At 40.7% G+C, this 15,799-nt stretch overlaps 2 protein-coding genes across 3 annotated transcripts in view; one reads left to right on the top strand and one right to left on the bottom strand.

Moving 5' to 3' along the window:
* Positions 1 to 2,350, top strand: part of P3H4 (prolyl 3-hydroxylase family member 4 (inactive)) — a 58,530-nt gene extending 56,180 nt beyond the window's left edge. The window contains exon 8 of the mRNA XM_058182241.1: positions 202 to 2,350. Coding sequence (XP_058038224.1) covers positions 202 to 215 — 14 coding nt within the window. The 3' untranslated portion in view covers positions 216 to 2,350. The remainder of the gene's footprint in view (positions 1 to 201) is intronic.
* Positions 1 to 15,799, bottom strand: part of LOC131197773 (Golgi-associated RAB2 interactor protein 2-like) — a 76,849-nt gene that overhangs the window by 45,870 nt on the left and 15,180 nt on the right. Inside the window, exons 1-2 of one of the 2 annotated variants that reach the window (XR_009155025.1) lie at positions 9,554 to 9,693; positions 1,192 to 1,321 (exon numbers count right to left, since the gene is read on the bottom strand). Coding sequence is in view for 1 of the 2 variants with exons in the window: in XM_058182242.1 (XP_058038225.1) it covers positions 1,192 to 1,321 (130 nt within the window). In the remaining variant the exon portion in view is untranslated. Of the gene's footprint in view, positions 1 to 1,191; positions 1,322 to 9,553; positions 9,694 to 15,799 lie in introns of those variants that run through there. The other variant, XM_058182242.1, reaches the window with a different exon arrangement.

The following is a 15,799-nucleotide window of genomic DNA, read 5'->3' as shown; positions in this document are numbered from 1 at the left end:
ATTCTCCTCTTGTCTTCCTCTTTCATTACAATATTCTGTAGTTTGCAATTGATTATCGTGAATGTTGCATGGATCCTGCAGGAGGCAGCAGTGAGCAAAGGGATTTTCCCCCCCATTGATTTTCCTAGTGGTGGCAGAAATATCCACAAACGTCCCTGTGGAAAGGCTGTAATAATGTATTTTAATCTCCTTTGTTCACAGAGAGACTCGATTGAGCAATAAAATACCCATAACATCTGCAGGTGAAGGGGACGCATTGTTGTTTTCTTGGAACTACCAAAGGAGACTTGGAACTGGCAAGATGAATTTTGACAGCATTCCAACATGTTCTGTGCCTTTTGAACCATACATTAATATCTCTAAAGACTGGGAAAGTTCTACCAGCAGAACCTCTGCAGAATATTTAGATCTTCTTCCTCTCCTGCAAATGGATTGGTAAAACAAAAACAGCTCTGAGCTAAACCAGGAAACACTTCCCAGCAGAACCTCATTTCTAAAAAGTACTGTGAATGGGCCTGGAAAAAAAATATCTCAACACAAAGGAGAAAAAAGAAACCAATGCTGCATTTATTTCTGGTTTTATATATTCTGCTTTGTGACCTCATATATGTTGTGAACCAAAGTTCTTACCCATCTATGAAAGGTAGTATGTGCATAACTGGATTTTCCACATTCAGATTTATTAAATGCCCTGTTTGCCCAAAGTCAGGACAACTTCCTTCCTAATAATTAACTTTTAAGTGTGTGCAAGGCACAGAAGTTACAATTTATCTGCAGTGTCATGGATTCTTTTAACTATACTCAATTCAGTGGGCTACAAACACAAAAAGGTCAACAACAATATAAATCTCCAGACAACACACACAAACATTCACTGGACATTCAATGGACTAATGGTGAGTATTACTACTCACCATTAGTCCATTCTTCACCACTGCTACTCCTACTACTGCTATTCCAACTCCTACTCCTTGTGAGTATTGGTAGAGAGAACTGTCTTTCTAGCTGTTTCACTTTCACAAATCACCACATGCCTACTTCCCTCTTCGCTTTCCCACATACCATCACCTGCACCCAATGCCTCTCAGGTCAGTTTCTATAGCCAGTGTTTCTGTACTGGCTTATGAGCAGGCTTAAAAAAACAGGTTGACTTTTTGGTCTCTGACAAAAGTAATGGCAGTGTTATCATACCTTCCCTTCTTCTGCCTTACTGGAAGTGCTCATTTTGGGAAGGCAGACTCTTCCTTCCTCTGCAGTTTTTATCTTCTTTCTTTCTTTCTTGTCCTTTCCCATCTTCCATCGTTTTCTGTTTTTCCTGTTACTGGAAAAAGGAAGGTATTAAATGTGTGTGAATGTATTTATGTGGTTCTGAATATGAGAGTTTGTGTGAAAAAATAGAACGGTCATCATATGCCTATAGGAAATTAATGTTATAATATATTATTTCACTTTACTAAAGTACTTAGCAAATTAACTGATAATTTATTTTTTAGTCAGAGCAACTTTTGATCTGTGTGTGTATACCCACAAGAACAGTCGCAAGCTTTCACATGCAGGTGTACAGGTGGAGACTGGCCGGATGAGGAAGAAAACCTTTGCAAAGATTGTATGTGTATGTATGTGTGTGAGAGAGAGAGAGAGGGAGAGAGAGAGAGAGAGAAAGAGAGGGAGAGAGAGAGCGCTTTCCCTTTTGTGGTTAGGGAGCAAATTGTCCTAAATTAAAGATTAACTTCCTTTTAACTAAATAAAGTTCAAAGAATCAGATCTTTTCTCCAAAACTAGGAGTCAGCAGATTTTATACTAGAAACATGAAAAGTGAACATGCAGAAATATGGCTTGATGAGGAAAGCGCTGTAGTTTTAGAACTGGGGCATGTTCAGCTCAATAATTAGCTTTCAAGACGAGTTGCTTTAATGTCATTTTTGTGCAAGTTTCTACTCCTGCCCTTCACTTATCCATAAAACTTTATGTACATCACTCATCTCACAAAACTGGGCAATAGTTTTTTGTACTATTACATTTTTTTTATGAGGGTGAAAATACATGCAAGTCAGCTGCAAATCTTCTAACAGATCCCAGCCTTCCTTGTGTTCAACCTTGCCTTGAAGTGTTTGAAGAGTCAGACTCCCAGGAAGCTCATGTTCTGCTATCTTCCCCTCCCCATGTGTCTACTGAAAACCTGCAATTAATGGGCTAATCTTTAACTTTTCTGAAAGCAAACAGTTTCATCAAAATACATTTTTTTACATTCAAAGAGCTGCCTTTGTTTTTCAGTTAATTTAAACATTTTACTTTGTACATATTTTTTTAATTAGTTGTAGCTATATTTTAATAAAAATCTCTCCTAGTCTGTCTGTCTTCTGGGTAATTTTTGCTGCTGTCATCCAAATTTCTTCCTTGAAATATTGAGAAAGCATGCCTTTATAATTCCTGAAAAGGGAACAGTTTTCTGGAAAAAATAGAGGTGCTATTGCCTGGGAAACTCTGGGTGCTGGTCTAGTAACATTTGGAGGATGTCAGTCTGCAGATGGACAATTATTCATGATGAGAAAGGTGGCAAATAAACCTAGTATCCGGAAACAGTAGAATAGAAGGGAAGGATTTGGAATAGATAGCAATTACAAAAACCTGCAAATAGAAATAGAATGACTGTGGCAAAAGAAAGCAAAGGTTATTACCAATAGTAATAGGTGCTGCGGGTGCAATCTCAAAATAATTGGACCACCACTTGGACACCACTGGCATTGACAAATTCACCACCAGTCAATTGCAAAAGGCAGCTTTATTCAGTTTACATCCTTCAACAATATCTAACAGTATCAAACATCCACATCTGTTTATTCCAATTCCTTGGAAAGGACTTGATATAATAATAATAATAACAACAACAGAGTTGGAAGGGACCTTGGAGGCCTTCTAGTCCAACCCACTGCTCAGGCAGGAAACCCTACATCATCTCAGACAGATGGTTATCCAACATCGTCTTAAAAATTTCCAGTGTTGGAGCATTCACAACTTTTGCAGGCAAGTCGTTCCACTTATTAATTGTTCTAACTGTCAGGAAATTTCTCCTTAGTTCTAAGTTGCTTCTTTCCTTGATCAGTTTCCACCCATTGCTTCTTGTTCTACCCTCAGGTGCTTTGGAGGACAGCCCGACTCCCTCTTCTTTGTGGCAACCTCTGAGATATTGAAACACTGCTATCATGTCTCCCCTAGTCCTTCTTTTTATTAAACTAGATATACCAAGTTCCTGCAACCGTTCTTCATATGTTTTAGCCTCCAGTCCCCTAATCATCTTTGTTGCTCTTCTCTGCACTCTTTCTAGAGCCTGTGGACAAAAATATGGACAAAAGTGCCAAATCCAGTCTGAATATCTGATTGACTGTGCAGTGAACCATAACAATTAATTGGATATGAATAACTCAGATGCAGTATATTTGAAATATGGGGAGAAAAGTATTTGGCTACCTGCTAAATTAAAATTGGTCAGTTATAATTGCCTTAATTGGTCAGTTATAATCTGCAGAATTTAGATGGTCTCAGAACCCATCATTAAGCAAAGTGATAAAAATTTAGAAAAGGAGAGAGAAATTGCAACTGGTATTCATACCAATTTAATATCGTTCCTCCTCTTTTTCTATGCATTTACCATTTTATTTGAAGAAATGTTCAGAAAAGCTTGAAAAGTTGCAATTACAAAATTATGGGTGCCCTAATAAAAAGCATTATACCAGTGGGTTTGTGATTTTGGATTTTTTTTAACTCATGATCAACACAATTAAAGTTAATATATTATAATATAACATGGAAGGGACCTTGGAGGCCTTCTCGTCCAACCCCCTGCCCAGGCAGGAAACCCTACACCATCTCAGACAGATGGTTATCCAACATTTTCTTAAAAATTTCCAGTGTTGGAGCATTCACAACTTTTGCAGGCAAGTCGTTCCACTTATTAATTGTTCTAACTGTCAGGAAATTTCTCCTTAGTTCTAAGTTGCTTCTTTCCTTGATCAGTTTCCACCCATTGCTTCTTGTTCTACCCTCAGGTGCTTTGGAGGACAGCCCGACTCCCTCTTCTTTGTGGCAACCTCTGAGATATTGAAACACTGCTATCATGTCTCCCCTAGTCCTTCTTTTTATTAAACTAGATATACCAAGTTCCTGCAACCGTTCTTCATATGTTTTAGCCTCCAGTCCCCTAATCATCTTTGTTGCTCTTCTCTGCACTCTTTCTAGCGTCTCAGCATCTTTTTTACATCGCGGCGACCAAAACTGGATGCAATATTCCAAGTGTGGCCTTACTAAGGCATTATAAAGTGGCACTAACACTTCACGTGATCTTGATTCTATCCCTCTCTTTACGCAGCCCAGAACTGTGTTGGCTTTTTTAGCAGCTGCTGCACACTGCTGACTTATATCTAAATGGTTATCCACTAGGACTCCAAGATCCCTCTCACAGGTACTACTATTGAGCAAGGTACCACATATACGGTACCTGTGCATTTTGGTTTTTTTGCCTAAATATAGAACCTTACTTTTTTCACTGTTGAATTTCATTTTGTTAGATAGCGCCCAATGTTCAAGTCTGTCAAGATCTTTCTGTATTTTGAGTCTATCTTCTGGAGTGTTGGCTATTCCTGCCAGCTTGGTGTCATCTGCAAATTTGATGAGTTCCCCATCTATCCCCCCGTCCAAGTCATTGATGAAGATGTTGAAGAGTACTGGGCCTAAAACAGAGCCTTGGGGTACTCCACTGCATACTTTCTTCCATGTGGGTGTAGTTCCGTTGAGGACTACACGTTGAGTGCGGTTGGTCAGCCAGTTACAAATCCATCTGGTGATGGTGCTGTCTAACCCACATTTTTCTACTTTATCTAGTAGTAGGTTATGGTCTACTTTATCAAATGCTTTACTGAAGTCCAAGTAAATTATTATAGTAAAGTTGTTCTTTGATGTCTGTGGATATTCTTAATCATCCAGGTCATAATTGTCTCAAGTGTGCTTTTTCCAAAAGGCAATTGAATTTTCTTGGTTTCGGTTTTTTTATGAAAACGTTACACTTCTCTTCCAAGAAGAACTGAAGAACCTTTTGAATAGAAGCGAAACATTTTCTTTTTTTTTCTTTTTTTTTAATTTAACAATTTTCTTCACTTTATATCACAATTTCCATCTTTACAACACTCCTGTACCGATATACATTCATATTATATATGCTATTATGAATACAATATGTAGTTGTTATTCTGAATATTTTTTTTACATTCTATGTTTTATAACATCCTACTATGATACTGTATATTTTTTATCTTTAAACCTATTACTATTTTCTAGTTCGTTAATCATCTTTTCTTGTTAATTTCCTAATCTTTGAATCTACTATCTAACCAGTTATACCATACATTTCAAATCAAATAATATTCCATTTCTCCTTTTATTTCCATTGTCAGCCTATCCATCTCTGCGCAATCTAATATTTTCTTTATCATCATTTCTTCAGCTGGTATATTTCCATTTTTCCAATTTTGTGCAAAAACAATTCTAGCTGCTGTTATTACATGTAATATTAAATATTGGGTTTTTTATTATAGTTCCCTGTTAATATGCCTAGTAAGAATATCTCCTGTTTTATCTCTATTTGTTGTTTTACTATTTCCTCTAGCCACTTTCTTATCCTTATCCAGTATTTTTTTTGCTATTGGGCAAGTCCACCACATGTGATAGTATGTTCCCTGAATCTGTTTACATTTCCATCATTCCAGTGATCTGTTTGGAAACATTTTTCCTAATCTGGCTGGAGGTAGATGTCATCTATAGAACATTTCATATAGGTTTTCTCTGTATGCTGCTGACATTGTCAATTTATATTTTTTTCCCCACAATTTTTCCCAGTTTTCAAGTTCTATAGTATAGCCGAAATATTTTACCCAGGTTATCATCATTTCCTTTACTATTTCTTCTTCCATTTTGAATCTCAATAAGTAGTTTATAGTATTTTTTTATCAGTTTTTCCTCCGTCCCCTGTAGTATCTTGTCCAGTTCTTGTGGTTCCTTGTAGTTTTCTGCATCTTTCTTGTACCTCATCTGGATTTGCATGTAAGGCCACCAGTCTAAATCAATTCCATGGTTCTTCAATTCTTGTTTTGTTTTTAGCTTCCCTTGTTTGTTTAATATATCTTTATACCTTGATATTTTATCTAGTTCCAGCACATTTGGATATATTAATGCTTCCATCGTTGATAACCAGATTGGTATTTTGTTGTAGGGGTTCTGTTTGATTTTTTTCCCATATCAGAGCATTTTTAATTTGGTTTCTTTGGAAATAACTGTTTGTTTTGCTTTTCCCATCCCATATAAATGCATGCCAGCCCAATTGTAGATCATCTTCCTCTATTGTCAAGATCCTTTTGTTATTTAAATTTATCCAATCTTTTATCTATGTGAGAGCTGCAGCTTGGTAGTATAGCTCCCACTCTGGTAGCCCAAAGCCTCCTTTATTTCTACTGTCTTGTAACAATTTTAATTTAATTCATGGTTTTTTTCCCAGCCAAATAAATTTTGTTATTAGTTTGTTTAAATCTTCAAAAAATTTCTTTCCTAGTTTTATTGGTATTATTTGAAATATAAATAAAATATAATATAGATTTCACAGAAGACAACGTTGGTAAAGCTCTTCACAACTTAAAACCATCGCTTTCTATTGGACCTGATGGTCTATGTGCATATTTCTTAAAAAAACTTTCCATTAATATAGCTGAACCCCTAAGTATTATCTTTGATAAAGCTTTCACTACCAGTTCTCTTCCCAAACTTTAGTCACTAGCCACAGTCATCCCCATCTTCAAAAAAGGAGACCCCAGCTTAGTCGAAAACTACAGACCGATCTCCCTTTGCTGCGTCACCTGCAAAGTCATGGAATCTATCATCAATCAATCCATTACCTCACACTTAGAAACTAACAACCTACTCTCCAACAAACAATTTGGTTTCAGGAAAAAGTTATCATGTAACTTACAACTTCTCCACTGCAAAAACATATGGACTTCAAATCTAGATCAAGGCAAATCAATAGATGCAATCTACATAGACTTCTGCAAAGCTTTTGACTCAGTAGTACACGATAAACTTCTCCTTAAACTAACATCCTATGGCATCTCAGGACCCCTCCACAAATGGATATCTGCTTTTCTGTCTAACAGACAACAAGTGGTCAAAATTGGCAATGCTTTATCAAATCCTGTTCCTGTCAAGAGTGGCGTTCCTCAAGGCAGCGTCCTTGGACCAACACTCTTTATTCTATACATTAATGATCTTTGTGACCATATCTCAAGTAATTGTGTTCTCTTTGCTGACGATGTCAAACTATTTAACACCACAGACAACACTTCTATCATTCAAAACGACCTTGACCATCTAACCGCTTGGTCTAAAATTGGCAGCTCCAAATTTCAACCAGCAAATGCTCAGTCTTACATATAGGAAAAAGAACTCTAAAACTAAGTACATACTAGATGGACATTACCTTACAGACGACCCCATCCCGTTAAAGACCTTGGAGTTTTCATGTCAAATGATCTAAGTGCCAAAGCCCACTGCAACTACATAGCAAAAAAGCTCTAAGAGTTGTAAACCTAATTTTGTAGCTTCTTTTCCAAAACACCACACTACTAACCAGAGCATATAAAACATTTGCTAGACCAATTCTAGAATACAGCTCACCTGTTTGGAACCCTCACCACATCTCTGACATCAATACAATTGAACGTGTCCAGAAATATTTTACAAGAAGAGTTCTCCATTCCTCTGAAAACAACAAAATACCTTATCCCACCAGACTTGAAATCCTAGGCTTAGAAAACATGGAACTCCGTCGCCGACAAGACCTAAGTTTAACTCACAGAATCATCTATTGTAATGTCCTTCCTGTCAAAGACTACTTCAGCTTTAATTGCAATAATACAAGGGCAACCAATAGATTTAAACTTAATGTAAACCGCTTTAATCTAGATTGCAGAAAATATGACTTCTGCAACAGAATCATCAGTGCTTGGAATACTTTACCTGACTCTGTGGTCTCTTCCCATAATCCTAATAGCTTTAACCAAAAACTTTCTACTATTGACCTCACCCCATTCCTAAGAGGACCATAAGGGGCGTGCATAAGCGCACAAACGTGCCTACCGTTCCTGTCCTATTGTTTTTCTTTTCTTCTTCCTATATATGTTTATATGTGTATATACTATATAATCTTTTTGTATGATGTTGTGACAAAATAAATAAATAAATAAATAAATAAAATTTTCAATAGTACATTCATTTTAATTGTGGCTATTCTTCCAGTTAATGAGGGTTGTACTTTTTTCCAGTTGTCCAAATCTATTTTTATTTGCTGTACTACCTTATTATAATTATCTTCTTTAATCGATGAGCATCTTGCTGTTAGCCAGATTCTCAAATATTTGACTTTTTTAGTCATCTGCATGCCCATTTTTCCTTCCAGTTCATTTTTCTGCTTATTAGTAAGATTTTTTTTGTTATTATCTTTGTCTTATCTTTATTTATTTTAAGCCCCCCCACTGTACCAAATTCTTCTATTTTCTGAACTAGTTTGGGTCCTGTTTCCAATGGTTCCTCTAGAATAAATACCAAATCGTCTGCAAATGCTTGTATTTTATATTGTTCCTTTTTTATTTTCAGGCCTTTTATTTCATGGTCTTGTCTAATCTTTCCAAGTAACACTTCTAAAATTAAGATAAATAACAAGGGTGATAGGCGACAGCCTTTCTTACACCTATAGTTGTGTTTGAAGTGAAACATTTTCAAAGAAGAAGAAAAAAATCCATAAAGTACAGTTGAGTTTTGGAGAAAGCACCATTGTTGCTCTTTAAAGAAGTTCAACATGAGAAACTGATCTATACAAGTAGTTAAATTATATATCCAACGCTATAGTTAGATGATTGGATGCAGCTTGAATTGACAGTGAAATCAATGAAACTTGGCATTAAGAAATAACTTGTCTAGTTTCACTGAGCTTTTTCTGTGACCAAGCCTGGATCAGCCACAGTTTTTCTATTTACATCATAATATTTCTCAACAATAGAGAAAATCTCTATATTCAGCCTTGAGTCACTGAGTGATAGATATCGAAAGCGGCAGTGATGTTGTACATTTGATAAACTCACTGGTATTCCCCTCCAATCTTACTGAGTCACAGTAAGCTTATCCTGTTGCCCAAGCAGGCAGCTTGAAGTCATCATAACATAACATAACAGTTTAGCTTCTTATCATGGCTCTAAATTGCTTTGGGGTATTTCATGGATTTTTAAACATCTGCTTGCAGACCCAGCTATACAGCTATCTGAAAAATGCCATATGCTAAAAGGAGTAATTAAGATGCATGAATTTGTGAACCAGCTTAAGAATTACAGAAATTCACATTAGTTAATATAGATAGCTGTTTGGAATTTATAAGCTTTGAGACCAGACAGATGCCATTTACATCAAGAGCTCCATGCTCTCTTTCCTATTTAGACAGCATAGATATAAGCATACGTACCTAAGGTCATAATGTATTTCATTGGATTGGTCTTCCCATCCTACTCTTGGAAGAAATGTCCATCTGGGTTCAGTTCCAAGTGGGGAAAAAGACACTGGAAACATGGAGACTGCTTGGAAAGATAGTTTAATGGTGGACAGGATCACATGGTTTGAGTTCCTGAACCGAAAAGGGTCAAGATACTGAATATGCCTTGGTTTTATGCCCTCTCTGAGCTTTGAACTTCCTGGGGCAGAGGAAGAGTATCCTGATTGGTTGTCAGACTCCCAGGGGGTGGGGATCTTAGCTAGCCTTGCTGGCTAATGTAATCTTCCCAGGTGCCATGTGGTAAGTTTCTGTTGCTAGATGGGTCCTATTGTGTTGCAGATGATGGTCCAATGGCAAAGGTGGGGGGGGGGTATTGGGTCTGGCCCATTGACAAAGGTAGGGGGGGGGAGACATGAAGATGAGAGCTGTTTTGTCTTTAAAATATGTTTCTCCATTTCTCATCCAGGGGAATATATTCTGCTTTTTTAATATTTCCCAAAATATCTCATTCTTCTAGAATAATAATAATAATAATAATAATAATAATAATAATAATAATAATAATAATAATAATAATAATAATAATAATAATAATTATTATTATTATTATTATTATTATTATTATTATTATTATTATTTAATTTTTATACCGCCCTTCTCCCAAAGGACTCAGGGCGATGAACAGGCAGATAAAATAATACAATATATTACAATAAAAAACACTCTTTAAAAAACTTATTCAATATGGCCTAAAATTTAAAATACAATACAAAATATAAAATAAACCCCAATAAAATCCATATTTAAAAACCCTATTTAAGCCAGTCCTGCTTGGAAGAATAGATACGTCTTCAGCTCGCGGCGAAAGGTCTGAAGGTCAGAAAGTTGTCGAAGTCCTGGGGGAAGCTCATTCCAGAGGGTAGGTGCCCCCACAGAGAAGACTCTCCCCCTGGGGGTCGCCAGCCTACACTGTTTGGCTGACGACACCCTGAGAAGACCCTCTCTATGGGAGCGTACCGGCCAGTGGGAGGCATGTGGTAACAGAAGGAGGTCCCGAAGATATCCCGGTCCTATGCCATGGAGCGCTTTAAAGGTGGTAACCAACACCTTGAAGTGCACTCAGAAAACCACAGGTAGCCAGTGCAGCCTGCGCAGGATCGGTGTTATATGGGAGCCACGGGTGGCTCCCTCTATCACCCGCGCGGCTGCATTCTGAACCAACTGAAGTCTCCAGGTGCACCTCAAGGGGAGCCCCATGTAGAGAGCATTGCAGTAGTCCAGGCGAGAAGTGACGAGGGCATGAGTAACCGCAACTGGCGGACCAGGCGGACCTGGTAAAAAGCTCTCCTGGAGACGGTCGCCAAGTGATCTTCAAAGGACAACCGTCCATCCAGGAGAACACCCAGATTGCACACCCTCTCCATTGGGACCAATGATTCGCCCCCAACAGTCAGCCGCGGTTGCAGCTGACTGTACCAGGATGCCGGCATCCACAGCCACTCAGTCTTGGAGGGGTTGAGCTTGAGCCTGTTTCTCCCCATCCAGACCCGTACGGCCTCCAAACACCGAGACAACACTTCAACAGCTTCATTGGGGTGGTCAGGGGTGGAAATGTACAGCTGGGTGTCATCCACGTACAGTTGATAACTCACTCCAAAACCACTGAGGACCTCACCCAGCGGCTTCATGTAGATGTTGAACAGAAGAGGCGAGAGAACCGATCCCTGTGACACCCCACAAAGGAGGCGCCTCGAAGTCGATCTCTGCCCCCTTGCCAACACTGTCTGCAATCGGTCGGAGAGATAGGATGAGAACCACCGAAACACGGTACCTCCCATTCCCAATCCCCCCAACCGCCGCAGCAGGATACCATGGTCGATGGTATCAAAAGCCACTGAGAGATCTAGGAGAACCAGGGCAGAGGAATAACCCCTGTCCTGGGCCCTCCAGAGGTCATCCACCAATGCGACCAAAGCTGTCTCCATGCTGTACCCGGGTCAGAAGCCGGACTGGAACGGGTCTAGATAGACAGATTCATCCAGGTACCGGGGTAACTGGTGTGCCACCACACTCTCAACAACCTTCGCCACAAAGCGAAGGTTGGAGACTGGACGGTAGTTGCCCAACACAGCTGGGTCCAGGGAGGGCTTCTTGAGGAGGGGCCTCACCACCGCCTCTTTCAAGGCGGTGGGAACAACACCCTCCCTCAAAGAAGCGTTGACAATCCCCTGGAGCCAGCCTCATGTAACCTCCCGGGTGGCCAGCACCAACCAGGAGGGACACGGGTCCAATAAATATGTGGTGGCATTCAATCGCCCCAGCAACCTGTCCATGTCCTTGGGAGCCACAGGATCAAACTCCTCCCAGATGGTCTCAACAAGACTAGCCTCCGTCACCTCACCCGAAACTACCCAATTTTGGTCCAAACTGTCCCGAAGCTGAGCAATTTTGTCAAACCCTGCAAGGGATCATCGCAACCCTCCTGATGAAGGAGGGAGCGAGTCACCCTAAACAGGGAGGCTGGGTGGTTCTCTGCTGACGCAATGAGGGTAGAGACATAGGCCTGCTTGGCCTCCCTCAAGATAGGTCTGAGTAAAAGACCTAACTAGTGTTCGGTCAGCTTCAGAATGGCTGGATCTCCACGCGCTCTCTAGGCGTCTTCTCCGGCGCTTCATCTCCCTCAGCTCCTCGGAAAACCAAGGAGCTGGTTGAGACCTACGCCGGGTCAGAAGCCACAAAGGCACGACATGGTCCAAAGCGCCCACCACGGCCTGTTCCCAGGCCGCAACAAGCTCCTCGGCCGAGCCGTGGGCCAGATCGCCAGGGAGCGGCCCAAGCTCCATCAGGAACCTCTCCGGGTCCATCAGTCTCCTGGGACGGAACCAACGTATTGGTCCCGTCTCCCTGCGGTGTTGAGCGGCGGTCCGAAAGTCCAGACGAAGGAGAGAGTGGTCTGACCATGACAAAGGTTCAATGACTAATTCTCGTACTTCCAGATCACTCAACCACTGTCCAGAGACAAAAATCAGATCCAGTGTGCTTCCCCCGACGTGGGTGGGGCCGTCAATTAATTGGGTCAGGTCCATGGTCGTCATGGAGGCCATGAACTCCCGAGCCGCCGTTGATGACACACCGGCTGATGGCAAGTTGAAATCCCCCATGACCATAAGCCTAGGAGTATCAACTGCCATCCCGGCTATCAACTCCAGCAACTCGGGCAGGGCTGTTGCCACACAGCAAGGAGCCAGGTACGTGATCAACAAGCCCACCTGCATCCTATGCCCCCACTTCACGTAAAGGGATTCACAACTGGCTATCTGAGGAACAATGGCCTCCATCGGCTCTAGACTCTCTCTAATAACCACCGCCACCCCTCTACCCCTACTTTGGGCCCTTGGCTGATGAAATGCCCGGAAACCCGGTGGGCACATCTCCACCAGGGGAACCCCCCCCCCTTCAATGCCCAACCAAGTCTCCGAAATGCCCATAAGGTCCGCAGCCCCTCCCCCCTGTATAAGATCATAAATCAGGGGGGCTTTATTCACTACGGACCTAGCATTGCATAACATCAGCCGAAGGTCCAAGCCCTGGGGATACTGGCCACTTGGGGAACGGGAGAAGTCTGAGGGGCCGGGGCATGCAATCGCTCTCAAACAGCACGTGCGCACCCCCTGAACATGATACGGCCCCCCACTTCCGCCATATCTGCCCCTCCCACTTACCGTGCTGATGGAATGACCCTCTGGAGTTGGAAAATAAGGCTTCCCCTTTGCCTCCGAACCTGATGAAGTATCACCGCGAGCAAATGCAAGAACTGGCTCCTTCCCCGACGGGTTTCCCCCAATACCCGTCTTTACCCTCCCTCCCCTTAAAAATTGTTTATCTAAAAAACCCCAAAGTTTCTTTGAGGGGTGAGTGCTAACTTCCTACAGTACTATACTCCAGATGTTCTTGGATTCCTGGTAAGCAGATAAGGAACTGTACCGCAGTAACTTCTGAAGGCTTCCAGAGTGTCGAAGGATGCTTTAGTTAGTAGTATGTGACCTACATATATTTTAAGCTTTAGCTTGAGTAAGGCAACTAGTTGCAACAGCAGGATTTAAGTTTCAGAAATAAATTGTTATGACTGTTTCAGAAATAAAAGAGAGAGAAGGCAACAATTTTGTATGTTCAGGACACACACAACGCTAGCCATGACCCAATTGCTTTTTCGTTATCGGCACTGATTTTCTAACTCTGGCCTTTCTGGATTTTTTTAATGCGACACACCCTTTGAATTCTCCAGTAGGTGGCAGGTTTGGGCTTTACATAAGCCTGTTATGAAAACTATTGTATATTTCAACCTTTATCATTACAACTGCTACTGCAGTGTGTAACTTGACAAGAGCTAAATATTTCTAGATTAAATTTCTGGCATGGTGAGAACAAAAAGTTCCAGATTTTTGTTCCAGATGCTGCTGTGAACTGGATTCAGATTGGTGGGAAGGTTCTTTTTCTAAAAGATGGCTGCCACATTCCTGTATAGTAATCTGCATCTGATTTGAGTTGTGAAAATCACTAATCTTTGCTAGGAAGGAGGTATTTGTTCAAAGATATCCATTCTGGATGGCAGGAGGAGAAGGAGGAGAAGGGCACACCCCAAACACAGCAAAGCTGTCTCATTGGCACTCATTGGCATTTCCATCTAAAGAGAAAGAGTCAAATAGTAGAGGTTAAAAATTATCAAACCATGCTAGTTGATAAGCTAACTTAAGGAAGTTCACAGAAAGTTTTTTGTGTTTCCTCTTTCCAACAGCAATCCTGTAACAGTCATGCCACATATGAATCACTGCCACTCCCTTTTGCTCTCAAAACTTACCAACTTTCCTGAACTAAATGGAATAGGACATAAGAGGTTATAATGCATATTATCCAAGTTGAATACAGGTAGTCAGCTAACAGCAACTGGGGTCAGAATATTGTCAGAAAGTGTGCCATGTCGCTTACTGCTGGAAATTCCATAACTTCCACTTGCTTTGTCAAGTGAATGACTGAGAGGTATTAAACAAGCAAGAAACACCTGCATAATATCAATTGTTCAGCGATGTTAAAACTTATAATGATGCTAATCTGAACTGGTCTTCCTATTTATGTTGGTCACAGCATGCCTCATGATCATGATTTTGGGATCATTTTGTTCTTTGACAAAATGACAAAATTAGTAGACCAGAGGAATGCTGTCGATATAATTTACTTGGACTTCAGTAAAGCATTTGATAAAGTAGACCATAACCTACTACTAGATAAAGTAGAAAAATGTGGGTTAGACAGCACCACCACCAGATGGATTCGTAACTGGCTGACCAACCGCACTCAACGTGTAGTCCTCAACGGAACTACATCCACATGGAGGGAAGTATGCAGTGGAGTACCCCAAGGCTCTGTTTTAGGCCCAATACTCTTCAACATCTTCATCAATGACTTGGACGAGGGGATAGATGGGGAACTTATCAAATTTGCAGATGACACCAAGCTGGCAGGAATAGGCAACACTCCAGAAGATAGGCTCAAGTTACAGAAAGATCTTGACAGACTTGAACATTGGGCGCTATCTAACAAAATGAAATTCAACAGTGAAAAAAGTAAGGTTCTACATTTAGGCCAAAAAAACAAAATGCACCAGTACCGTATATGTGGTACCTTGCTCAATAGTAGTACCTGTGAGAGGGATCTTGGAATCCTAGTGGATAACCATTTAGATATGAGCCAGCAGTGTGCAGCAGCTGTTAAAAAATCCAACACAGTTCTGGGCTGCATAAACAGAGGGATAGAATCAACATCACGTGAAGTGTTAGTGCCACTTTATAATGCCTTGGTAAGGCCACACTTGGAATATTGCATCCAGTTTTGGTCGCCACGATGTAAAAAAGATGTTGAGACTCTAGAAAGAGTGCAGAGAAGAGCAACAAAGATGATTAGGGGACTGGAGGATAAAACATATGAAGAACGGTTGCAGGAACTGGGTATGTCTAGTTTAACAAAAAGAAGGACTAGGGGAGACATGATAGCTGTGTTCCAATATCTCAGGGGCTGCCACAAAGAAGAGGGAGTCGGGCTGTTCTCCAAAGCACCTGAGAGTAGAACAAGAAGCAATGGGTGGAAACTGATCAAAGAAAGAAGCAACTTAGAACTAAGGAGAAATTTCCTGACAGTTAGAACAATTAATAAGTGGAACGACTT

This window comes from Ahaetulla prasina, chromosome 4 (genome assembly GCF_028640845.1).
Source record: "Ahaetulla prasina isolate Xishuangbanna chromosome 4, ASM2864084v1, whole genome shotgun sequence".
Taxonomy (NCBI): Eukaryota; Metazoa; Chordata; class Lepidosauria; order Squamata; family Colubridae; genus Ahaetulla; species Ahaetulla prasina.
Note: the sequence above shows the minus strand (reverse complement) of the source record. Positions and strands in the feature narration are given on the sequence as shown.